Source organism: Lithobates pipiens, unplaced genomic scaffold (genome assembly GCF_037356315.1).
Source record: "Lithobates pipiens isolate NorthernLeopardFrog02 unplaced genomic scaffold, aLitPip1_a1.2 Scaffold_19, whole genome shotgun sequence".
Taxonomy (NCBI): Eukaryota; Metazoa; Chordata; class Amphibia; order Anura; family Ranidae; genus Lithobates; species Lithobates pipiens.
In genome coordinates, this window is record NW_027507764.1 from 103,627,651 (window position 1) to 103,655,402 (window position 27,752).

Sequence of the window (27,752 nt, forward strand, 5' to 3'; positions counted from 1 at the left end):
GTGTACCGCTATGTTTAGTCTCTCTGTCACTGGTTGGATATGGTGGTAGGTGTGTACCACCATGTTTAGTCTCTCGGTCACTGGTTGGATATGGTGGTAGGTGTATACCGCCATGTTTAGTCTCTCTCGGTCACTGGTTGGATATGATTGTAGGTGTTTACCGCCATGTTTAGTCTCTTGGTCACTGGTTGGCTATTGCTTGTTACAGAAGAACATTTAATAAATAGGGGTCCATTGTTCTTGGAATTCCATTTTCCTGTGAGATACAAACACCACAAGGTGGAAGGTCTTGGAGGGGGGGATAGATGAAGGAGATGAAATGTGACATTTCACACTTGGTGATGTCAAATGTGGGTCACATGACCGCCTTATCCACGTGGGAGCAGCACCAATGGCAAGCTGCACATATGGCTTGGCTGGGAAAATGATGCAGCAAAGCATGCAGTGAGAGTGCCCGGGAGGGGGCAGAGAGTGCAGCCAGCTGCATGAGTGGTGCAGGAGGAGCGGGGAGTGCAGTGCCGGGGCTCTGCGTCTTTAAGGTGTCAGTGTGTGTGGATGAGAGGCGGCCCCTCCCTCCCTGCCTCCCCGCTGGAGAAGAGAGCAGCACAGCGAGCAGAATGATCTGCAGACCTGCCAGGGTGGGCTGCCCGTCTGCTTTGTGATCCGGCCTGATGTACCGCACACCCCGCTGACACACTCAGAGCAAAGGGGTGCACGGGGGCTGGACGTAGCGATCGGTGCGCATCGATCGCTGATCACAGGAGGAGGATAGGAAGAAATCAGTGCAATAAATAATAATCCCCCCATGCCTGGCTGAGGAGACCTTGACAAAGGCAGAGCTGGGGGGAGACTGAGTGCTGCGATTGCTTTTTGCACCCCCCCCCCCCCAACATCTAGCACTGGGCAATGGCGGATCGCAGCCTGGACACCGTGTCCCTTCCCCTGGAGGTGAGAGCCAGGCTGGCCGAGCTGGAGCTGGAGCTGTCTGAAGGTAAGGAGTATGCATGCCCAGCCCTGTGTGTGCCCTCTGATCGGCTGCAGAGGGGCCCCTCCATTGCATCCTGGATGGATGGGGGGGGGGGATGCCAGCCCATTATCTAAGCAAATGCATCCATCATCCTGCCCACCCCCCCCCCATCCAATATTAACCCTTTCACTCCAGGGTGCTAATAGGCTGACCTCTGGCATGCAGGGGGTTAATATCTTAATGTGTGCTGGAGCTGTCATTGGGGCCTCTTTGACCATTGAAGGGTTAATGCTGTCATCCTGATCCCTCCCCCTCTATCCATGCAGTAATAGGGATGGATGGGCACTGTAGCCTTGAAATCATGCTCCCCCCCCCCACCCCAATCCAATCTTAACCCTTGCAGTCTGATGGCCCTGGCATGTAAGTAGGCTTCTTCCTGGCATGCTGAGGGTTAATGGCTCAGTGTGTGCTGGAGCTGTCATCAGGGCCTCGCTCTCGCGCTTTGACTGTTAAAGGGTTAAAGATGTCATCCTGATCCCACCCCCCCCCCTTTTCCTCCATGCAGTAGTAGTGATCAATGGGCGCTGTAGTCCTGGAATCATGACCCCCCCCCCCAGTGCCCAGGGTCCTGGAATCATGCCTCCCCCAGCGTGCCCAGGGTCCCTGCTCTTTGTGTGGAAGGGGGGGGGGGGGCAGCAGCTGGATTGCATTTGTTGAGATGCAGTCCTCTGACACTTGTGTTGCATTTAGCCTGGCATGTCAGTGCTGGGGGAGATAAGAGATGTGGAAAATATTCCCTGCCTAAAAATATCATTTACAGCCAGCACAATGTGCCCAGGATCACTGACAGCCGCTGTTATCTATGGCATACTTCTCACTAGCCTGATTTCCTTTTGTGTGCTTCCTTCTTCTTTTTTTTTTTTTGTGTGTTTTTTTTTTTTTTATCCATTAATCCAAACTGGTGAAACCTTCGCAGGATTAGCTTACATGTGACAAATTGTGGAACAATGGCATTTAGGACTCCCCCCCCCCCCCCCCTTCTTTGTATTGAACGTTGGCACAATAAGTTAATATTCGTATTGCCATTCTTGACACGGCAATCTGTACATTTTCTGTTAATTTTTTTTTTTAAATTATGTGAATTAATAACGATCAAATAATTCGCCTATAAAGTCACATTTGTTTACTGTCTGGAATCAATCTCAATTACAACATTGCCTGTCTATAGCAAAAGGGATTGAAAGTATTGCTGGCATCACCATGGCAACCCTGCTTCTAGCATCTCCATCCAGAGAGAAGCCATCTTTAAATAGTCTAACACCAACCTGTTCATCGGGGAGGCTGTACGCGGGTCTCTTCCTGCAGATTACTGAAGGTGAAAACTACGCATGGTGAAAGGTTAACCCTTTCATGAACTCACCCGTCGTACAGATCTTCTGGGAATGCTTTGGATGCTGGAATTAGTGTTCATGTAAATTCTTTTCCTGTTGTACAATATAATATGTTTTAATCCAACATATTACAATGTGCCAGCATCAATCCAGTGAACAATGACACCAGGTGCCATGGAATGTCCTTTTGGGAACAAAAAAACATAAAGGCAAAATGTTATACATTATTTTTTTTTTTTTTATTCTGCCAAATTATTATCATTATTTTTATTTTATTTTTTTGTTCGTTGAATTGTAGCAAAAAAAGCAAAACAATGGGAAAACATTGTGCAGTGTTCGCTGTTGTGCCAATTTTTTTTTTTTTTTTTCAGGGATCTAACAGAAAAAAATCTGCATTTCTTTTGTCACAATATTTCATTGAAGGGAAGATTGCAAAACAATGGAAAACATTATGCAATAGAGAGGCTCTGTGGCCTGCGTTGTCATTCTTAATGCGTCCATGCTTTTGGAATTGAGAAGCGGATTGAAGGGGTGGGCATGCTGCCTGTGCAGCTGCAGAGGGGCCAGGCAGAAAGGAGGAGGCCATTTGGAGGGGTGCAAGGGAAGGGCATGGGTACCAAAAGGTCGGGATGGGGGGGAGGGCCTTCCTTTCTGCTACTTATCACTGACGGGGAACATGACGCTAACTGGGAAGTTTAGTTGGTATGCATGGCATGGGATTGGGTCCATTGATAATGATGTTTAGAAGCCACTGATGAGGGCATAAATGGTAAGATGTGGCAAATCACAATAAATTGGCGGTGAACTTTTAGCTCTATCTGTGGTGCAGTTGCTCTGTTAGGTCATGAGGAAACGGACTTTGGCCCAGTGGTACCAGAGCAAAAGGATATGTACATGGGTGGACTAACACTGAGCATGAAAGGGGGTCCACATTGTTTGAGGACCCTCAGTGGTGTACCCTGCCAGTTTTTGTGGTAATATGATTTTGTACCTTTTCCTGTCTGCTCCTTGGGTCAGATTGTAGACCACACTGATGTTGATAGTCCTTATTGAGCTTGTAGCTAGCATCCACCATAATTATTCCCTAAGCCAGTGTTTTGCAACCAGGGTGTCCTCAGGGACTCGGTTTGCCCTGGATCAGCTCCAGGAGTTGAAATGGTGCCAGTGGGCTGGCCACCCGCACCACAACAACCAATGACACTCTAATGCCAGAACTCATGGAGTCATTCATTGCTATGGTGATGGAGGCCAGCTTGATCGCACCATGGCATGCAGGGGGCATGGAGGGCCACCACCAGCATTACAGAGAAGACAGAATGCCACCTTCTCCAGACCTTTCACCTCTTGCCCTCTGCCATGCCGCTGGAGCAAAAAGGTAGGGCCCTGATGTGAAGAGGGTACTGTGTGATTGGGTGGGGAGGCTCTGTGGTGATTGAGAGACTTGTGTATAGAGGTGACTCTGAAATGAAGAGGAGGGTGGGGCACTGGGTGCCTAGAGATTTTGCATTTTCTTAAAGGCTGACGCAAATTTAAAAGGGTTGTTAAACACTGCTCTAACCTATAACATGGCTGCCATACATTTTATGGTGATGGGTACACTTTAACCAGTCAGGCTATGCATTTTATGGGCCTCTGTGAAAGAATGTTGTGCTTATTGCTGCTATCTTAGATTCTCCTTCCATTGCATTCAGTTTCAAAATAGCATGTGGTAAAATAAATGTGTTTAATAAATTATAATACAGGCTTGATAAATCCAACCTAAAATGCATGAAATCAGACTGAGTGATGGAAATGATAAATAATACAGTGAGGAAGATGGAAAATGTGGAGCCTCATTGATAAAATGCTGCTGGTATTCATCATGTTGTGTGGTACTGGAATATAGGCCTAAGGTGTGCCGTCACTGTTGTGTGAGGAATGGCGCCAGTCAGAGTGGCTGCCCTTGCAGTTGGAGCTTGTGTTTAGGGCATGCTTAGTCCAATACGGCTGTTTTGCTACATCATTAAATAAAGAGTTGCTGCGTTACACCTAATAATAATTATTAAATTTATAATAATATCCCAAAGGCATACTGCAGGTTTATTGATCAATTTAAAATAGAAAGGATTTTTTTATTAAATTCGCCACATGTCAGGTTTGTGTAAAAAAAATCATGCAGTGAGTACTGTCCGTGATACTTTTTAATTTTTTTTTGTTATCTGCACTAACGGTTATATTTTCGGCACAAGATTTTGGGGCCTACCTACTACTGCCAAGGTCCAAGCAGTAGGCCATATCAGTAGAAGTAGTAGGTAGGCCCCAAAATTTTGTCCTGAAAATGTAACTGGTATTGCAGATTGGGGGGGGGGGGGAAGCATCAAGGACGGACGGTACTCCTCTGTATTGTTGTGAGTGCACCAACATGGCTACAATTGCTGTGAGGGAAAAAAAAATTGTTAAAACCAAGTGTAACAGGAGACTGTCACCCAGGTCTATTTAGTTGGCTGGAACTCTTAAGCTGACCATATACTAGTAGAATTTTATTTGAATGTTTTCATTTTTGGAACGTTTGATTCATTTTCTAATGCCGTGTACACATGTTCTAAATCTAAAGTCCATCTGATTTTTCGACAGCAAAAGTCAGACGGAACCAATCAGTCTGACAATTCGACCGTGTGTGGGCTTGATCGTACCTTTGCTGTCGAAAAATCAGATGGACTTTAGATTTAGAACATGTTTCAAATCTTTCTGATGAACTTGAGTCTAGTCGAAAAATCTGTTCGTCTGTATGCTAGTCCAAAGGACGAAAAACGACGCTAGGGCAGCTATTGGCTACTGGCTATGAACTTCCTTATTCTAATCTGGTCGTACGTCATCACGGTCGAATCCATCGGACTTTGGTGTGATTGTGTGTGGCCAAGTCCATCGGAAGACCGTCGGACCTAGTCTGCCGGAAAGTCCGGTTGTGTGTACATGGCATTATGGTCAGTGGGGTCAAATCGTTGTTCATTTTTGACTGCGGTGATGAGCAAATTCGAAGAAGCGGGATGAAAGATTTTTCTTGAATGAAATTGTAGGTGTGAATGTGGTTTACATTTGGGAAAAATTGTATATATTATAATGAACTCTGTTTTTAATACATCTGGAATTCAAATGGCAAGACAAAATATATAAGGGCTTTCGAATGAAAATAACTGACTCATTGATGGTAATAAAGAATGTCCTGATGAACTATTTTTCTGCAAAGGTTCAACTGAAAATCTAATTCTGTATGGTCACTTTAAGTTATCTCCTACAGAAACGTGTTGGCTTTGTAAATCTGTGCCGGTAGCATACCACAATACTCAGATAAGCACTGTTTGCAACTTTCTTACTATAAACCAGGGGGTCTCCAAACTCCGTGGGCCCAATGTGGCCCTTTGCTTGTCTTTATCTGGCCCTTGGGGCACTAACCCTTTCACTGACACCAAAGACGGGGCACTATCCCTCTCTCACTGACGCTAAAGATGGGGGCATTATTTCTCCCACTGACAACAGAGATAGGGAAATAATTCTCTCACTGACACCAATAATGAGGCACTATTTCTCCCACTGACAGCAAAAGCAAGGTGTAAACAGGACTGTAAGCTAACCATTTTATTTAGCGACAGTAGCTTTGACTGGCATTCAGAGCTTTAACAAAGCCTGTCCGAAGCCATGTTTTGAAGCAAGTGTAAACTAGCCGTTAATGTGTGTTAAAGCCGAAGCCAGTGTAAATGAGCCCTTAAAGCGGAGGTCCACCCTAAAATGGACCTCCGCTCATCGGAATCCCCCCCCCTCCGGCGCCACAATCGGCACCTTTCAGGGGGGAGGGGGTGCAGTTACCTGGATAATCCAGGTAACTGCACCCACTTCCGGGCTAGCTCTCTGCGGAACGGGGCGTACGTTACGCCCCGTTCTGCAAGCGCCCGCCCCCTTCAGCAAGTGCCCCGCTGCCTGCTGGGAAACACACAGCTCCCAGAGGCAGCGGGGACCGTCCGGATTGCGCCGCGCGGCTCGCGCATGCGCAGTAGGGAACCGGGAAATGAAGCCGAAAGGCTCCATTTCCTGATTCCCATACCCAAGATGGCGGCGGGACCCGGCAGCCGAGCGAGCGATCGGCTTCGGGTGCCGACATCGCGGGCGCGCTGGACAGGTAAGTGTCACTATTTAAAAGTCAGCAGCTGCAGTATTTGTAGCTGCTGGCTTTTAAAAAAAATAAAAAAAAAAAAACGCGGAGTCCCGGTGGACTCCCGCTTTAATGTTGTAACCAGTGGCTGCTGGTACTCAACCATACACCACTGGTTCTAACCCCTTCTAGGAAAATAACCTTTGGCATCTGATTGGCTGCAGTGAGTACTACAGGACATTGTTCACTCATTTGGTAAATGGCAGCCATGAGAGAAGGGTATAGGTAAATGGAAAGTTCTTTGGCCCCCAGTAGTGCTCTTGCTGTAAGGGCTCATTCACATCTCTCTTCAGATGACATTTGACAGGCAGGGAAGAGGCACTATATTGTCTCTTGCTGCCTTTTTAACTCCCTAAACCTAGCACCAACATGGCACAACCATGTACATTGCATGCCTTTGTGGCGCATCCTCATTTTAATGGGTCTTGTTTAGTGGGTGCTGCTACCCCCTGACTGTGACATATGTACACCCCCCTCCACTGCCTTTGCAGCTTAAAGGGGAGCAGTAAAAACATGGCTTGACCTTGCATTTTTACTGCTCCTCAGCCACAAGTGTTAACAAGGCCTAAAAGTGCTGATTGCTTGTCCCATCACAGCAAACATACTGCAGCCTTCACTCCCAGCACAGGGTCAGTGAGTGGCCATCATTATGTTATCACCTCCAGGGTCCAGATTTTGGTAGTTGGACACCCTAGCATTCTGCACTTGTCATCAGTCGCTTCTTGTCTGGTCACAAGGAGAGGAGAAGCTGATTTGTACTCCTGCAGTCTCTATGGTTGTCTCCCTGTAAAATTGTGACTTGTTTCCAGTGTTAATAATAGCAAAGAGATCATCAGGCTGGTATTTCTTCCTAGAAAAGTTGGCAAGCCTTGTGGTATGGAGAAGCAGTAGTGGGGCTAACGGTTCTTTGGCTAAACCTCTGAAAATCCTGAATTGAGGAAAACCTCCGTACTCTTAAACTGAATTCTACACACACACACTCTTGTGTGTTAACATGCTCGTTTTCATGCATTAGGGTGCACCCAGATAAAGTGTATTTAAAGCAAAAACCTTTAATTTTAGTTTAGAACAGAGTAGGGGATAGGTAAAGCTCTTACCGGAGTTCTATGTATATCATGTATCTTTACTTCCTGTCCCACAGACACAACAGGAAGTGAAAAGAAATCCATCTTCAAAGTAAGGAAAGTCCCCCTCCTAGACAGCTATCACCAGTGTCCACTTTGTTCCTCTTTATTGTGACAGCTCAGGATTCTGAATTTTCAGTCACTTTTAACCAATTGACCTCCGGAAGATTCCCACAATTGCGTGGTCATGCAACTCTCTATTTTTTTGCACTATAAATAAAAAAAGACAGACAATTTTTTTACTTTCTGCTATAAAACGTATACAATGAAAATTTAAAAAAATCTAAATTCTTCACAAAGTTAGGCCGATATGTATTCTGCTACATATTTTTTGTAAAAAAAAAAAAAAAAAAAAAAAAATCACAATAAGCATATATTGATTGGTTTGCACAAAAGTTATAGCGTCTACAAACTATGGGATATATGCTGGAATTTTTTTTAATACTGTTATTGGCAATGATCTTCAACTTTTAGTGGGACTGTGATATTGCGGCAGACAATCGGACACTTTTGACACTTTGTGGGAACCAGTGACCCTAGTACAGTGATCAGTGCTAAAAAATATGCACTGTCACTGTACTAATGACACTGGCTGGGAAGGGGTTAAACATCTAGGGTGATCAAAGGGTTAAATGTATGCCTAGCCAGTGTTTTATGTGAGGTGCTTTTACTAAGGCAAGTGATGGATTTTCTTTTCCTGCTTTGCAAGGAAAGACAATCCATCACTTCCACCTGTCAGAAAGGAGCTCTGCCTTGTTTACATAGGCAGAGTTCTGTTCTGTGTGTTTTCCCGACGATCAGCGGGGACTGGCAGACATCCATTCACCCACACCTGTTGATTGGCTTTTACTGTGACAAATCACAGCAGAAGTGGTACGTCCCCTACCTGGAAGTGTAGAATCACATAAATATGAGTCTACGCAGTGCGGCCACCCTCTAGCACTAAATCTGCAAGTGGTTAAATTTACACTAAATTCTGGTTTAAAAAATTTATATTCAGCCCTGGTTCACATTGGTGCTATTTGACATGTCATATCGGCAGGAATTGCCAGGAATGGAACTGTTCTAATCGGTGCGACGCAGCACCGATTTCAGAAAGTAGTCTCTGTACTACTTTTTGCGATTTCGAGGTGCAAAACCCGCACAGATGTCTGTGAAATCGCAGTCGAAAACGGGACTGACATGCTTGACTGAAATCGCATGAGTTCAGCTGAAGTCGCATGGCTTCATTCCTGCAGCTCAGTGTGAACCTGGGCTCAAGTATGTATTCTTAATTCAGGAAGTCCCTTCTACTGCTCTCAGCCTTCCCCCAAATTTCTGAGGCTGGGTTCACAGCAGGGGTCCGGTAGGTCCTCATTCGCCGTTTAACCACTTCAGCCCCGGAGGATTCGGCTGGCCAAAGACCAGAGCACTTCGGCGATTCGGCACTTCATCGCTTTAACTGACAATTGCGTGGTCGTGCAACATGGCTCCCAAACAAAATTGACGCCCTTTTTTTAACCACAAATAGAGCTTTCTTTTTGTGGTATTTGATCACCTCTGCGGTTTTTATTTTTTGCGCTATAAACAAAATAATAGCGACAATATCGACTTTTGAAAAAAGAGCATTATTTTTTACTTTTTGCTATAATAAATATCCCCAAAAAATATATAAAACAAATTTTTTTTCCTCCGTTTTAGGTCGATACGTATTATACATATCTTTGGTAAAAAAAAAAGATCACAATAAGCATTTATTGATCGGTTTGTGCAAAAGTTATAGCGTCTACAAAATAGGGGATAGTTTTATGGTGTTTTAATTAATTATTTTTTTTTACCTAGTAATGGCGGCAATCAGCGTTTATTATACATTTTTTTTTAAATTAATTTTTTATCATGACTGCGACATTACGGCACATTGGACACTGACACATTTTTGGGACCATTGGCATTAATAAAGCGATCGATGCTATAAAATTGGATTAATTACTGTAAAAATTTCACGGGCAGTGAAAGGGTTAACCAGTGTGATTCTAACTGGGGGGGGGGGGGGGGGGTTAGCTGTGACAGAATACTGATCACCTCTCCCTGTTACAGGGAGAGGTGATCAGTGACAATGTCACTAGGCAGAATGGGGAGATGCTTGTGTTACATCAGCATTTCCCCGTTCTTCCTCTCCATGAGACGATGGCGGGTATCCTCGCAGACATAGAGTCCGCGGGATCCGTGGTCGGGCTCACGGCGGGCACGCGCCTGCTATGCAAGCCTCGCAAGATCACGTAATATAATGTGATTCTGCGCAGTGGAACCAACCTGCCTCAGTAAAACTGCGACGGCTGGTTCCGCAAACGATTAATATCCAATTTCAGCACAAATTTTTGCCTGAATTCGGACCTGAAACAGACCAAAAGACGCACAGGATTCCTGAGCAATTCACATGGTAGCCGCTGCTGAGATCTGTGGATTGGCTCCATAGAGAGCCGGTCACAATCTCCTGCTATGCTAATTGGATGCGAGGAAACCCACATTCAACTGTCATAGTGCATGACAAGTCACACTGGCTAAATCTGCACATTTAAAAAAAAGGCGGCGGCTGTGCTATCAAAACGTTGATGTGTATCTATTTTTCTGAATTGGAACTTCAGAAAATCCTGCTTCCGAATCTTTTTCTTGGTGTGCCGGTTTTCTCTTTATTGCAGCAATAAAGTTGACAGAGGTTCTACCCCTTCTCTGTACAGTATGTATATATCTGTTTAGTTGTATCCAACTCTCTGCAGTTCTATGGGCCAGCTCCCTGGGCACCATATCAGAAACACTTTGGTACCTTTTTTGCATATAATTTTCTTGGCAATTTTTCACAAGTTATACCTCGTACACACGAGCGGAAATTCCGCCAGCAAAAGTCAGATGAGAGCTTATGGTCCGAAAATGCGACCATGTGTATGCTCCATCAGACTTGCTGGCGAAATTCCAGCCAGCAAAAGACTGAGAGCATGTTCTCAATTTTTTGGTTAGAAAAAGTTCCAAATGGAAATTACGATCGTCTGTACCAATTCCGATGCGCAAAATTCCTACACATGCTCGGAAACAATTCAACGCATGCTCGGAAAGCTTTGAACTTCACTTTCTTGGCTCGTAGTGTTGTACGTCACGCGTTCTTGACGGTCTAAAGTTCAGCGAACTTTTGTGTGACCGTGTGTATGCAAGCCAAGCTTGAGCGGAATTCCGTCGGAAAAACCATCCAAGATGTTTCCTGCGGAAATTCCGCTCGTGTGTATGTGGCATTAGATTGCCTTCCCAGCATTTCTTATCTTGGGATTGACGTTCAGGAACATGGGAGGAAACGGGGAGATCATGCAAACGCCATGCAGCTAGTGCCCTGACATAAGTGCTAATCACTAAGCCACTGTGCCGGCCTAACGAGCACAGTGCTGATTAGGCCAGCACAACAAGTGCCAGCCTAACTAGCAAGAAAACAACAGCAAGAAAACAAGTTTGACTTTTCATACACTTTAAGGCAGCCCATAAAATTTATTTGAATCTACTAACGGCGCAACTTCGGCCAATGACAGTCCATTTTTCTTCTGACTTGCTATGTTTTACTTCATTTTGCACTTTAGCTTTGTCTCATTGAATAGGTCTGATAATGTCTTTAAAGACAACTTACTTGCTATCCGGTCGTGCAGAACACCCCTTGGGCATATGTAATAAGTGAAAAATCAATATGCAAAGTTAATTAACAACCAATAGGTGATTATCTTTTATCGCTTCAGATCTTTCACATGTTTACTTGCCCATGGCTACCAGTCCTTTGCCTCCACTGGAAAATATAAGAAAGAATAAAACTTGCTGTTTTGGACAAAAGCCCCCCGTTCTCTTTGCACCATCCTGGTAAAGTCAAAGCATTTGTCTTCCCTGGCAGCATAAACTGAACGCTTGTGAAAGCCTAGAAAACCTGCCTCGCACTTTCAAAACGTTTGCTAGTGTGTGTCCCTTTTTTAAAACGTCTGCGTGCTCAGTGGCCACAACCCAGTGACACGGGATCCTGGTAGGTGCTCAGACACACGCCACATGGACGGCAGGATAACACGGTCCCCAAGATACCTTCTGCGACACCCACTCCTGCCATAACCATAGATGTACAAAGTAACAGGCGGCACCTCAAGAGGCCAACCAGTCCATGCTCACTGATGATGGGCACTCTACTACTGGCAGTGGTGATGTTTGCTTGTTCCAGTTACCCATTATTTCTCCGGAGACATTAATAAAATGGTGGTCTCCATAGTAATGACTGCTACACTGAACCGACTGGACCACAGCTAAAGAGAAATTCGCTAGGTCAGGGGTGCCAACCTTTTGACCTTCCTGGGCCACATTGAAAGAAGAGGAATTGTCTTGGACCACACATAAAATACACTAATGCCCTGTACACACGGTTGGAAATTCCGACGGAAACAGTCCGATAGGATTATGTTGTCGGAAAATCCGATCGTGTGTGGGCTCGGACTTTTTCCGGCGGAAATTCCACCGGAAAAAATTTGAGAGCTGGATGTAAAATTTTCCGACCAAAAAAAAAATCTGATCTGACTTTTTCCGATTGTTTGTAGAGAATTCCAACTGACAAAGTGCCATGCATGCTCAGAAAAATTTATGAGACGAAAGCTTTTGGCTACTGGCCTCTACCTAGTCCCGTCATACGAAACGAACGTCACCGCTTTTCAACCGATCGGATTTTCCGACAACTTTGTCCAACCGTGTGTATGCAACGCAAATTTCGTCCAAAATCCATCAGAAAAAATCAGACGGATTTTGTGGTCGGAATGTCCGACCGTGTGTACAGGGCAGAACAGTAGGATAGTTGACGAGTATGAAGTCAGGCAGATCACAAGCTAATGATTATTGATATAACGTACCTATCTCAGAAATAATTTTCTTCGCACAATCTTCCTTCATCCGCAACGTTTTTATTTTGATGGATTCAGTTTTCTTTTGTGATGTGCGAAGCCATGCTAGAATTTAAAAAAAATGATGGATAAGGGGATTTGATTTCAACTATATATGTACCAGGGTTGCCAACTCTCAGTAAATTCACAGACACTTTGTAAAGTCAATGATTTTTACATCTGTCTGTAGTGGACTTGGTTTGAATCTAGGATGGAAAAGGACCTGGGGGTCCTAGTAGATGATAGGCTCAGCAATGGCATGCAATACCAAGCTGCTGCTAACAAAGCAAACAGAATATTGGCATGCATTAAAAAGGGGATTAACTCCAGGGATAAAGCAATAATTCCCCCTACTCTACAAGACTCTGGTCTGGCTGCACCTGGAGTATGCTGTCCAGTTCTGGGCACCAGTCCTTAGGAAGGATGTACTGGAAATTGTACTGGTATGCCCTGTGGGGAGGGGGGCAGAAATCTAAGGGGTGCAGCCTACCCCAGCACCCTCCTAAGTGCAGCCATGTGACATTTACTTGCCTGGAGCTATCGGAAGTTCATACAGTCACTGCTGCCAGTGCTATTACAAACACGGCAGTCCTGGCATCCCTCCAGACCTACCTGTGCCTGGCTTCTCATTGTCGGCCGCTGCCGCTGCTATGCTTGCATGGCGTCCCTCCATATGTGCACGTCCCTAGCTTGTCCCTGTCTACTGCTGTGGCTTTTATGCTTGCATGATGTCCCTCCAGGCATGCTATGGGCCCATTCTGAACTCTCTTGGCTTGCATGCGGCCCTTGTGCTGCGGGTGGGACACCCCTGCACTAGATAATTATGGCCTTAGTGGTCCACTCTGACCGTTGTCACTTTTGAATGCTGCACCTCCCAAAAGAAGCAGAAAAACCAGTGGTGCACTGAAATGAAAATCCCAGTGCTGAAACCAAAAATTCAGGATGCACTTGGCTGAAACCAAAATTGATTTAAAAAATAAATAAATGATATTATATTTGAATTTAATTGAATTCACACTGAGCAGTTTTTGAAACACTTTTGCATTAAAAAAAAAACTCAAGAAAAATACATCACTTTAAACTTTATGTATGTTTTCACACTGGTCCATTGTGCTTCCATTGCAGTGTTAAAAATCCTGCTTGCTGCATTTTTGGTGCATATTTGGCCAGGTAAAAAAAATAAAAAAGGAAAATAAACGCACCTCCCCATTGAGGTGCTTTAAAAAACGCAGCAAGAACGCATGCGTGTTGCATTTTAATATGTTTTTTGAGTCACATGAGCTATGAAAAAACACCATAAGCACACTACAATGTATTTCCTGAATGTGAAACTTCAGTGTTCAGAAAATATGTCATATGCGTGTGTGTGTAAACGCTCTTACCCAGGAGAAGCCGTGTTTAGTATGGCATGGGTGGAAAAATGCCCCAAAACTGCCATGCTTGCTGCCAGACAAGCCCTAAGGCTGGGTTCACACTATCTTTGCATGCGGCTCACAACAGGGGTCCGGTGCGTCCCCCATTCACCATTTCAGGTACGATTTTTAGCCTGACTCTCTTTTTTTTTTTTTTGCTGAATTTGGACCAGAAACGGACCAAAAGACGCACAGGACTCCTGTGCAAATTTGCACCGGAGCTGCAGCAGAGATGCATGAACTGGCTCTATAGAGAGCTGGTCAAAATCTCCTGCTATTACGAATTGGATGTGGAGAATTCGCAATAGTGTGATGGAAACCCAGCGTAATGGCCCCTACACGCGATCCGAATATTGTACGAAAACGGTTGTCCGTGGAAGGATCGTATGATTTTCGGATCATGTGTACACTACTTTCGACAGCCGATCATGACCGTTCATCCGATATTATTAAATCGGACATGCACAGGAATTTTCCTCGTACGATTCCAGATCGTACAATTTTCGTTTAGTCAGTATAGTTGTCGTCCGAAAATACAATACAAATACATTACAACACATGACATCACTTCCAATTTTTTTATATATCATATGAGAATTTTCGTGACTTTATTTAGCTATTCAATTTCTACTTGCGATTATTAACCGAAAACGGTCGTACAATATTCGGATCGTGTGTACGGGGCATAAAGGTGGACTTGTACATTTTGATGGAGCACAGAGCGTCAGTGCAAAGATTTCTGACTTCTGAAAAGAGCAGATCCTAATAGATGTTGAAGAAAAAGGGATTTCGAATCTTTGTCCCATTGACAAAATTTGATTTGTAGCCATATACCAAGGCCAAGCAGGGGCCCCTTTGGGTGAGCAAGGTTCCTACTCTCTGTGCATGAGCAATGTTCGAGGCTTACAAGTAGCTTATAGGAACATCAGCTGTCACTCCCGTGACCCCAGCAACATGCTTTGGGTTTCAGTTTCTCCGTAGCAAAGGCTTAATTTTGTTACAGCATTGAATCGCACAGTGTGACTTTTGAAATGAAATGTGGCAGTGTCACTGGAAAGAAAAGACCTTCTAACTGGCCTCCTTTTTTTGAAGATTGTTGTCTATTCAAACATTTGACTTTGACCAAAACCCCCTCTGCTCCCTCCTTGACCATAAATAGACACCATGACCTTCTGGGTCAGAGAGATTCTCTTTGCTGGAGCTGGAATAGAATTCTAGATTTCATCTTCATCTTTTTTTTTTTTTTTTTCATCCTTTTCTTTCTTCTAACGGTTTTCAGAGGGCATTCTGCCAAGAAAGTAAATTCAGTCCATGACAGCCCCGTCAGCAGCTGGGAGGAGCTTCCAATGTTGACATTGTATTCCTTATTTAACGCTTTCATGGGGGGGGGGGGGGTGATTCCAGATCCTCGTCGGAGTGATCTTACACTTTTTCATTTTTTTTTTTTTTTTCCTTTTTTCTCTTTTTCTTAAAACTTTTTCTTGATTATGCTGATTGGTAATTGTGTAACAATTTTGTCTGTGTTATGTTCTAAAGCTACAAAGATTGTTGGCTTCTTGCTTGTTGATAATGATGCAAGGCATTGCAGAGTTGTGTTTTCATCCCCTAGGCACGTGCCATGTCTTGTAGATCAGCTCTGATTATAAAGATACAACTGCTGAAATCATTATATACATCCAAGTAACGTTTTTACCAACTCCCCCCCCCCCCCCCCCCCCCTCCCCAATTGTAAAGGGAACGCATCCAAAGTACACGCACACAGATTTGTGTCACTGCCTGCCACCTCCACTGATTGAAATCATAACTTGCATAAAGCAAAATAAAGGAAGCTCCTATTTCAGAACTTTTATTCTCTGAGAGGCTCGGCCGTGACTTGAGAAGGAGAAGCTGCATACAGGGTGTAGAAAACATATATTACAAGGAGCGATTTTATTTTTATTTATTTTATTTTTATTTATTTTATTTTTATTTATTTATTTATTTTTTTTAATGTACTTGTAACTTTTAAGTGTAATAAACTTTGGAAAAACTTGGGTGTTTGAATACATATACATAATCATGGATTTTTATTTTTTTTTTAATCCTTTTTTAAAGCCTAGTACACATGGGCCCAAGTGTTGGGCGGCATCGACCAGTTCAAAAGAAATCCATCTTACATTTGGCCCGTGTGTATGGCAGCCGGTCCAACAGAAGCTGGTCATGGCCCTGTCAAAGGGTCATGACTGAAAAAGGTCCCTTTCAGTGCTCTCGGCTGACCAGAGTGTTCTGGCGGGACGCGTCCCGTTCCAAATTCAGAACACAATAGCACAGCAAGGGAGATTGCTGTACTAACATAGAATTGTTAGTGCAGCGGCCCCAACCTGAGTGGTCTGCTTTCTGGCTGAATGAAAAAAAAAAATAGTAGTGTGTATGAGGTTTAAGGCTCAGTTCACACTACTGCGACCTGAAAGTGGTTATGGTGTGACTTCATGGCGACTTGAGTACTACTTTGATGTGACTTTCAGTAATGCCTGGGTAACCTTCCTGTGATGTCAGATCCAAATCACATCCAAATAGATGAGGATCCAACTTGGAGGCCACTTCTATTAAAGTATGGGCACAAGTTGGATAGAAGTTGCCTTGAAATAGTACAGTTTCTTTTGTAAAGTCGGAGTAACTTCTAAGTAGCGTTAATTAAGACAGCTCTAATTGACTAACATGGGATTTCACATGTAATGCGACTTGGGATCTCACAGGTCGGATCCCAAGTTGTGGCAGTACGAACCGAGCCTACTGTTCATGTGCAAAGCACGCTACGCTCTCTTACTGGCCCGGCAGCAGGTGAAGGAGGGGGGGGGGGCAGACTTTTGAAGAACCCCGTTGCGGTAAGGTCTGGCAGAAATAGGGACAGGGTATCTGTCAAAAACAGGTACCCGGAACCCAGAAGTCAGATAAGCGGAAGTTCCACTTTTGCTATGTTTTTTGGACGTTTCAATGAACCTGGACGCTTTTGATCCAGTGTGCGGCAGCTCTTTCTTCTACTCTTGGTTGGAGAATACAGAGCGCTAAGCTTGCCTCCTACACCTGGAGTTTGAGTGATGCCAGCTTGGAGCAGAGAATCTTACTTCAATGGCTGTTTGTGCTTCAAAAACGCAACACATTTTTCTGCCATTAAAGTGCATTGCATTAGGACAGCCCAATCAATTTAAAGCCGTAACCCCTGCTTATCTAGTTGTGGGTCCTGCACAGTCTGCTTCTCCACTTTTCTGCTGTCAAAGTGGTTGTAAAGGCGCAAGGTTTTTATTTTTTATTTTTTTATCGTCCTACATTCTATGCATGAAGATAAAAAAACCTGTGTGCAGTAGCCCCCCTAATACCTGAGCTCCCTCACGATCCAGAAATGTCCACGAGAGCCTTGCCTCTCCAGGGACTGGCATTCCTGATTGGCTTTTGGCAGCAGCAGGAGACATTGATGCACACTGATGTCAATCACAGCCAGTGAGCCGAGATGGACTGGGTGGGGCGCAGACACGACTTTGTGTGAACAGACACACAGAGCCACAGCTCAGGTGCCCCCATAGCAAGCTGCTTGCTGTGGAGGCTCACGACAGGAGGGAGGGGCCAGGAGCACCATCGAGGGGTCCGACAAGAGGAGGAACCGGGCTGCTCTATGCAAAACCACTACACAGAACAGGTAAGTATGGCATGGCTGTTTAAAAAAAAAAAAAGACTTTAATATCGCTTTAACCCCTCCTGTCACTTTAATGTAAGTAAACTTGGTGCAACACTTTTGGTTATGACAGTGACTCTTGTACCAAATTCAGATCTAAAATATGCCATTTTTACTTTGTGGTGCATTGAATGTGCTAAATTCACAATAAAATAACAGTTCGTATCTTATGAACGTTTAGCTAATTAAGACCAACCGATTTAGCGAAAGTCTCTTTTGTGCATTCTGTGCACCACAAGGGGTGCAGCATGCTCCAAATTCGCGCTCCTAGAAATGTACATGAATTTGACACGTTCATCGCTACTATTAGAACGCATGAGAGACACTTTCGCAAAATCTGTTGGTGCCAGTCTTTATGAATTCCAGGGCTTGTATTATGCTTCACTGTGGATTGTGGTACCGTCCATTTTACCGCGATTTACTGCAACACACCAGTGTGAATGGGCGCTGGAGCTTTGCATTTTTATCTAGAGCAGGGGTCTCCAAACTAAGGCCTTCTGTTGTTCAGGAAATACAATTCCTATCATGCCTAGTCATGTCTGTGAATGTCAGCATTTTACAATGCCTTGTGGGACGTGTAGTTCTGCAATAGCTGGAGGGCCGTAGTTTGGAGTTCCCTGATCTAGGGTATAGGTCAGCCTGGAAGATGGGAACTTTTTTATCTATTATCTCTTGGTCTCTGTTGGTTGGTTTTATGGCTGTAAAAATGTACTTATTTGTAGTGGAAAAATATCTTTTCAAGATCTGATAGTGGCAGGTTGAATGGTAACCAGCTCCGGTGCGTGGGTTGGTTTACAAACATTTTTTTCTTGTATTTATTTGCTTTTCCGATTCATTCCATCTCCTTGAAAGACCTTGTCATAGAGTTTTGAACAGCTTGTTGTCCTGATAAAGTGGATGGGCTACACAGAGGCAAGCATGACTGTCATTCAGCTGTTGCTGGGTGTGTGGGCACACTGGGAAATACCAAGAGTCATTCTGCATCACATCAGCCATGCATTTTTAACATACTGTGGATATAGAATATAACTTCCATATATACTTCTCTGGAATGGAGCTTTTATGTTGGCCAAGAAAAAAAAAAAATCATAGAAGAAATCTCTTGGCCCTTATTTATTTGTTTCTGAAGAACAACCAGGAACACTAGTCAGAATGTCACTTTTGTTTTAAAAGCAATATGAGAATGAAAGGACACTGTTGGGCATGGACAAAAAAAAGGTGTGTTCCCTCAAGTGCTGGTAGATGAGGCCCACCATCTTTGCCTTAGTGCTTGACTACTAGTTTCCTGTTTTGCACAATATAATCCAGCTACATATTAACAAATATTTAACAAATATTTAATTGTGTTTTATATACTACTGGCATTTGTAAAAATCTTGATATTGACCTCTGGTAAACTTTTGCTCCAGTAGTTCAGTGTGCATGGGGGGGGGTCAGCACTGTGAACTGAATGCCGTCAGTCAGCGCCGGTACAGGGCCATCTAGAGACCAGGGCAGACATGGGCAGACATGCCAAACTGCACCCCCCCAAAGATGTATGAACATTTATGTGTAAGCAAAAATCCTCCCCACAAAAACACTGAGCACTAACCTGCATGCTTACGCCTAAGCATAAATCCCTCCCTTCTCCCAGTACAAATCTTCCATTCTGCTGGAAAGCTTAAATCGCACCCCCCCCCCCCCAAAAAAGTCCCAGGGTCCAGCGATCCGGCACCTCTCTGCGGCGCCAGCATTGTCACTGTGGGCACCCGGCTGTGGCTTCATAGCAGGGCACACACTGTGCATGCGCGAGCCACGCTGCATTCTGTGACTGGCTGGGCAATCATCTGTGACGTGTCCCAGATGATTGCCGAGAGGTACGGGGAGGTGAACTTATTTCCGGCACCGCAGTGCCCCGGGAGGAAGTGGGAGCTGGAAGTCTTCTAAAAAGAGCATTTCCGCCCAAAAAAAAAAAAAAAATAATTGCATGCCAAATGCGGCATGTCAGGGGGTTACCTTCCCTTAAGCCCCCCCCCCCCCCCTCCCCGCCTGCCCAGACCAATTTTCAGATTTCAGCGCTGTCACTCTTTGAATGACAATTGCGCGGTCATGCAACTCTGTACCCAAATTACAGTTTTTATAAAAAAAAAATCCACACAAATAGAGCTTTCTTTTGGTGGTATTTAATCACTTACGGGGTTTTTGTTTTTTGCTAAACAAAAAGATGGAAAATTTAGAAAAAATAAATCATGTTTCATAGTTTATAAAATTTTGCAAACAGGTAATTTTTCTCCTTCATTGGTGGGCACTGATAGACTGCACTGATGGGGACAGATAAGGCGGCTCTGATGGCCCTTGATGGGTGACACTGATGGGCACTGGTAGGTGACACTGATGGGCAGCACTGTTGATGAGGCACTGATTGGTGACATTGATAGGCGGCACTGTTGTCTACTGGTAGGTGGCACAGATGAGCTGGCAGCTATTCTCCTTGATCGGGACTGATGTCCCTCTGACAGCCGCCGGTGATCGGCTTTTTATTATTTCTCCTCACACTGTCAGCGTGAGGAGAAAAAATAGCCCATTACGAGCTCTGTCTACATCGCATGATCAGCTGTCATTGGCTAACAGCTGATCATGTGGTAAGGGTAAAGGATCACGTGGGAATGGGTCTCAAAAACCTTGAGACTTTACAATCACTTTAAATGTGGTGGATGCATTTTCTTCCCTATTTTTTTTTTTTTTCAGGCTTTTTCCCTTTTATTTTCACAAATAACACACTTCTTGTTTCTGGATGGCTACACTCACACCTCTACTGTATCTGTGGAGGGACCCAAAGTTCTCACCCCAGTTGGACTTCAAACGTATCTGCCTTTTTTTTTTTTCTATGCCCATTACATGTGGGATGGGGGGGGTCTAGTAGTTTACAGAAGGAAAATAACGCGTCAAGTTCAGCTCTCAATGTGACAAGGACACAGCATATGTGCCAAGATCTTTCTTCCACTTGCTGAAAATATTTTAGCTTGAAAAAGGACAAACAACTAACCACTATCTAAGAAATGGTGAGCTGTAATGTATCGAATTTTTGTTCTTGGATTTAGTTAAACTGTCTTTGTGCACATCGGTGTATAATTGTAGAGCTGAAAAATAAGAGAAAGGAGACCCTTCCCTTTTCGCTCTGCAAATCAGGAAGAATAGAAAAGACTTGGTTAGACTGTCACCACCTGGGTTGTCCTCCTGGATATATTGTGAAAGGAGTATTAGTGGAAAATCCCTCCAATGGCCGGAGCCGGCAGTGTAGAAATGTCTCTGTGGTTGCACTTAGAAGGGGCTTGCCAGGGTGTTTCCTGAAATTGTCTGCAAGTTTTTTCCACTAACTGGGCAGCTGATCAGCCGAGTCTTCACAGGGCTGATGCAATGTCCATGCCACTCCGCTCTGGGCAGACGTCTGTGCTGCTTTGTAGAATACTGGAATTGAAACCGCAGGAAGGGAAAAGCACTGAGGTTGCTTGAATAAAGGAGAACTCCAGGCCAACCCAGCACTCAGATTATTCATTTAAAAAAACTGTTTGCTTGTGTCTGCATTTATTTTTGGATGAGCTTTTTTGAGAGAGAAAGAAAACAGTCTTTAAAATGTTGTGCACTGCTTTTCTTTTATTAACAGAAACTTGGAAAGAGGTAGACGTGAAGATTACTACTATAGTTAACCTCTTAGAAAGTGCCACTTGTTTTTCTGTCTTTTTTGCTTCAATAGTTCACTGATCCAAACAAAGTATGCAGATAATGCCTTTCCTAATTTTGTATATCTGTTCCATGTAAATGATTTAAAAGTGTTGAAGCCACGGGGTCAACTTTAAAGTGGTATTAAACCCCAAAAGAGTATTATATTGCAGGTTACCAATTCTAGGATGTGGTGGCTGGCCAGGTGACAATAAATATAAGAAAAAGCCTAAAAAAAAAATAATGTAACCACCACTGGAACTGGTAAGCCGCAATACAAACGGTTTGCTATAACATTGTGACCACCCACCATAACACTGACCACCCAACTAATATTGTTTTGCTGTTAAAATGGCCCTGACTTGTCAGGGCATGGAGGCCACTAGCCCTCTGCTGTGGTATGTGGGGCCATGCCCTTAGTAGCAGGTCCTTTAACTTTAAGGTGGGGCCTCCATGGAATGGACTTTTCATAGAGAACCTGGTGCCAGATCTGCCCCAGGAGAGCAATGCACAAGCACCCGACCGTCCACATGATGTAAAAGAAAACCTGATTCATTAGACATGGCACCTTCTTCCATTGCGCTATAGCACAGTTAGGATGCCCATTGTAGGCCCTTTTGGTTGTGAACATGGGTCAGCATGGACACCCTGACCAGTCCGCGGTTACATAGCCCCATACACAACAAAATGTGATGCGCTGTTTGTTCTGATGTCTTTCTATCAGAATCAGCCTTAACTTTTTCAGCAATTTGAGCTACAGTAGATCTTGTATTGTATGAGACAACCCAAGCCAGCCTTCACGCCCCATGTAATGAAATGAACATGGGCAGATAAGCCTGTGTGGCAACCATGCCTCCTGCTAAAGATGAAATATAAAAATGAGGGTGGACGTATGTTACTGGATAAATCACTGGGGGGGGGGGAAAGCATGAAAATAGAAAATGAATGCAGCCACCACATCGAAGGATGCAATATATTACATTTATATTTTTGGATTTTAGAATAATACAAAGTCAGTTGATGGCTGTGGACAATATTAAACATCTTTTCACAGTTTTAAGATATCCCTAAGCCAATGTGCATTTAATAACGGATGCCAAACATGGTTATATCCCACGCAGTTTGATCAGATAACACAAGCATTATATCAGATAATTTAAACTCAGCAGATTTTCAGTTCAAACCAGATACTACAAACCAAATATCTCTGTTATTTATTCCTGATTTTGAAGCAAAAAATAGAATGACATATTGCTAACTTGTTTAAAAACCCTATGGGGCTTCATGTAAACTGGCCTACATTTACAGAGGCTGCTGAAAAAACCTGAATTGTGGCAAATTGCGCCACAATTTTGCCAAATTTTAGGCAAAACGTTACTCTCCTGAACATGAAAGCATTACGTTCAGGATAGAATGTTTTGACCTCTGGCTGTGGGAAAACGCAAACCGCTGCAAAAATGAATTTTGCGGTTTTGCATCGTTTCGTGTTTTTCCGCGGTCAGGAGTGTACATGTGACCTAAGGCAATAATGTGGGCCTTTTGTAATTGTAGTTATATGGCTATGAAAAGGATGTACATCTAATTGCAAAATAGTAATTTTCACATATATTGCTAATGTTTCTTTCCTTCATATCGAACAATATATTTTATTATTTGCAGAGCTCATCCACCAGATCCTTTTAAGGAAAATAGAGGCAGATGACCAATCTATATAGTATATATCTTATGTATCCAACAAGGTCATTGTTGAGACATTGCAAACCAGGTTAAAGTCATCCAATATGGAAGGCGTACAAGTTGTACATGACTAGTTGCGTCAAAGATAATTGTATGGTTTGGCCAGATAAACGTTATGAATTTGTCTTCGAAATATAAACTGGCGCCTGTGTTCATAATGTTTCCTATGACAGAATGGCAAAGTCGTTCCAAATGTCACATATGATATATGTACAGCGGTGTCAACAAACATGTTGGAATGGTTGCAATATTGAGGATGTTGATACTGATGTAGCCAACACAGATTATGCTCATAGAATGCATCCATTGACATCGGAGATATGGAATTACCAATCACAATTCACCCACGACTGCAATTCCATAGGCAGTTAATCATCTCTGAGTCAGCATAAAGCTTAATGTACACGGGACTCTTTTACAACCTCTCCTGAACGATTTAACTTGACAGATAGTAATCCATGTTTAAAACATCCATTTAGCGATGTTTACATGCTGCGTTTAGTGGCGTTTTGCCGCATTTGCGTTTTTAGAAGAGCTTGGAAAAAAATATATTTTTTCAAAATAGACAAAAATTAAAAATGCCTGTAAACGAAACGCAGCTAAACACGAGTTACCACGTTTAGCGCTTGAAATGCCTCAAAACTCAGCATCTGAACTCATGTTTTTGCTTTACAAAAATGGCCTCTAAACTCAACTGCCTAGAAACCACTATAAACGACCCTGTGTACATGTTCTGATAAGGTAACATAGAGGAGAGTTCAGTTGAAAAAAATGCCCAACTGCTCCTAAACGTCCATTTAGCAGCAGCAGTGTACATGAGGCTTAAAGTAACCTGCAGATCAAACGATTGTAATGATGTAAATGAGATGAATGATCCAGATTGTCTCTGATCCAGCTGGACCAATGTGCAAGAAAAGAATTGTAAATGTCCGTAATTGCTGGACAAACTGGTCAGGCCTCAGTGGATTATCGTGGCATCTGTTCCTTGACATGTTTCGCCGCAGTTTGCAGTTTTCTCAAAAGGGCATTCCTTGGTATTAGATGATGCCTGTTTGGTGAGATTTAAGTAAATGTTATCAATTCCTGGTAACCTATTTTGTTTAGATACATCCTTCTTCTTCTTTTTTTTTTATTCAGCTAATAACTACAGTTAAGCTGGCCAGCCGTACACTAAGACCCCTTTCACACCAGGGCGTTTTGCAGGCGCTATAGCGTTAGAAATGGCGCCTGCAATCCGCCCTAAAAAATCTGCACCATTGTTTGTTTGTAGTGTGAAAGCCCGAGGGCTTTCACACTACAGCAGTGCGCTGGCAGGACGTCAGGGAAAAGTCCTGCCAGCAGCTTCTTTGGAGCGGTGTGTTTACCACTCCTCCACCCCTGCTCCCCATTGAAATCAATGGGGCAGCGCTGTAATACCGCCGGCAAAACGCTGCTATTGCGGCGTATTGCCGGCGGTTTTAACCCTTTCTCGGCCACTAGCGGGGGGTAAAAGCGCCCTGCTAGCGGCCAAAATGCGCAAAAATAGCGGCGTTTTACCGCCCACGCTATGGGCAGTGTGGTGTGAAAGAGGTCTAAAACAAGGGTCTCCAGACTTTCTAAACAAAGGGCCAGTTTACCGTTCTAAATACAAAGAGGAAGTAAACTTCCATGTATTGTTTGTTTGTACCTATAAGTACTATAAATATCTCCTAAACATGCACCAATTAGTAGATATTTACTGTATATGCAGTCGATGACGTGATCGGTGCATTCACTCTGAAGGAACAGCCACCCGTGCCATTTCTTCAGAGCCCTGTGCCGTGACCACAGCAGGAGTCTGCGGACACAGAAGGAAGACGGGCGAAGATGGATGCGGCCTCCAGCGGTGACGACGAGGGCTTCGTTTGCAGGTAAGTTTCACATAATGTGCTAGAATGCGATGTAAAACTAGCACATTATGCCTTTTTACTTTTGAAGGTCATAAAAAAAAACAAAAAAAAACAGTGCTTTACTTTCTCTTTAAGGGGGAAGGTCCCAACATCAGTAGGGATAAACAATGCTCCATCTTTGATGTCAGTGTGAAGAACAGCACCCCATTGTTCATGTCATTGGAAAGAAATTGTGCCCCATTTTTGGTGCTATGGGGGAGGGGAATATGCCCTATTTTTGGTATCAGTGGATGAAAATCTTTCCCCCAAGGGCCAGATAAAAGAAAGCAAAGGGCCTCCTAGTCGCAGTCCACTGCACTGGAAGAATTTTGTAATCGTTAGTGATGAGAATTTTTTTTATTTTTTTTTCATCGAACAAACAAATTTCTAACGGTGGATGTGGATTTCGTATGAGAAATTCTACTTTTTTTTTCTTCCTGATATCAAATGTTAAAAGCAAATGAAATTTTGATGTACAAAGTTCAAAGTAAATCTCTCCTGACCACCCTCCTTTTGAAGGATGGTCCTTATATAAGTGGTGATTCGACTTCATGCACATGATTGTTGCATACTTTCAAATGACATTTCATCAAGTCATCATCAAATGTACTGGGACTTTTCATATGAATGTTCATAAATCTATTAGTGTATGGCCAGCTTTACATGGGGCCCTGTGTTGTATGGTATACCCTTTTATAGGGTTTTTAGATAAATCATTGAGAGAGGCATTTATTAATGATAATTCTATAGCTCTATCAATTTACGCAGCGGTTTTCATTCACATCAGTCCCTGCCCCTAAGGAGCTTACAGTCTAAAGCCCCTAACTTACATTCATACATATACATACTAAGGCCAATTGCCTACCATCATGTCCCAGAGAAAACCCACGCAGGCACAGGGAAAACATGCAAACTTCATAGTTGGGATTCGAACCGACGACCTTAATGCTATTAGGCGGGAGTATTAACCACTTAGTCACTGTTTCTAGTCCACTGTTGAGTTGCAAATCTTCTGGTTTATATATCTATTACTGTTTATAGTTATACACTATATCGACGATTTGGGTCTGCGTTCAATTATCTAGAAATTGTCTTTGCATATCTAATTCATTAACACAGGAATTTACCATCTGAAGGATATGCTATTCAATTCAATCAGATTCTGCCAGTGAAGTATTTGATGAAAAAGTCAATTCAAATGTGATATAGTTTATATAATGCATACATAATATAAAATATATATATATATATATATATATATATATATATATATATAATATAGTGTGTGTATGTGTATAATAATATTATACACTATATTATATATATATTCATATAAACAAATTGTGATATGTGTGAGCACCATTATCCAGCAATCTGTTCTCTATTAACACCAGGATCATATTTAGTATTTTATTCTTGGAGTCGATCAGCCTGACTTGACCTGAATGCAGCCATATCTTTGAACAGATAAAACATTTCCATGTTTTTTGTTAGGCGCAGCACTTTGTGACAATTTGATGTATGGTAGGAAAATGCAGCTAAATTTTATTTTGGGATTATAGATCTTTCTTCTTGACATACATACAGAAGTAGAAACCAGTTCATTAAGAATTCACTTTTGCTATAATTAAATGTAAAGTTTTTAAATATAACTGGGCTTATTTAAAACGCATATTAATGCCAGAGATAAAGTACAAAGTGCAGTAAACCATAGCAGCTAGACTTTCATATTCACAGATATGTGTGCAGGGTTTAGGACTTTATTAATATTTTCCAGATCATATACAGTTACTCTTTCTTGAGCCAGGTTGAATTGTGCTTCATTCGGCTGAACATCTATGTTAAAGGGTGACTCCACTTTCATGGGCAAAAAAAAAAAATATAGCATATACCATTGCGTCACAAGTCATATTGTCATTGAAAAATAATTAAAAACGACCTTTCCTTTTCAATCTGTTGCTCTGTAATTTTCTGTAACCTGGAGGTGTCCCGTACACAGATGGTGTACAGGACCCCTTCCCCCAGAAATGTAATTTCCCACTTGAGTGATTGGCTTACTGAATTTCTGTACAAATCAGATTTTGGGCATCCCCTGAAAGAAAAATGTAATTTTTGGTGAGGTACTCCCAAAGGAAAAACACATCTGAAGGGATGCAGACCCTGCAATTTTCCCAATTGGAACTTACCTGGCAAGTTCAGCAGTTGAATGATAATTAGGACATCACCCGTTCACATTTATTTTGAACATTGAAACAGACCAACAAACAGCTATTTCTTCATAGTAGCAAAAGGTAGGAATCTGCAACAAAGTTTGCAATGTACATAAATCATCCAAAGGGGATTATGTTTTTGTTTTTTTTTTGTGGGAATGATTCCGGTTCTCCTTCATTTCATACCCGGATGTACAAGATAATTTCCTCATTCCTGGTGGCTGAACTGAGCTGTGGGGAGAAAATAAAATATGAGTATGTGCTGTTAGGGAAGGCACCATTAAAGCAAACCCCTTGTATTATATTGATACTATGTTAGAAATACGAAGCTGTGTACAAACCTGCATATATACCTAATGTGCTAAAAAGTAACTCTGCCCAATTAATATTCTATAAGGGACATTACTGTTGCCACCACAAAGTTCACCCATTTACCACTTACCTATGTTTTATGTAATTTAGTACACCAGATCCAGCTTGTTCACTGC

General features: G+C 43.0%; 1 protein-coding gene across 4 annotated transcripts in view; it reads left to right on the forward strand.

Annotated features, from left to right (window-relative positions):
* Positions 1-380: 380 nt before the first annotated feature.
* The window catches only part of DIP2C (disco interacting protein 2 homolog C), a 689,547-nt gene continuing 662,175 nt past the window's right edge, over positions 381-27,752 (forward strand). For all 4 annotated transcript variants that reach the window (XM_077491128.1, XM_077491125.1, XM_077491127.1 and 1 more), the window contains exon 1: positions 381-991. In XM_077491128.1, coding sequence (XP_077347254.1) covers positions 907-991 — 85 coding nt within the window. In that variant the 5' untranslated portion in view covers positions 381-906. The remainder of the gene's footprint in view (positions 992-27,752) is intronic.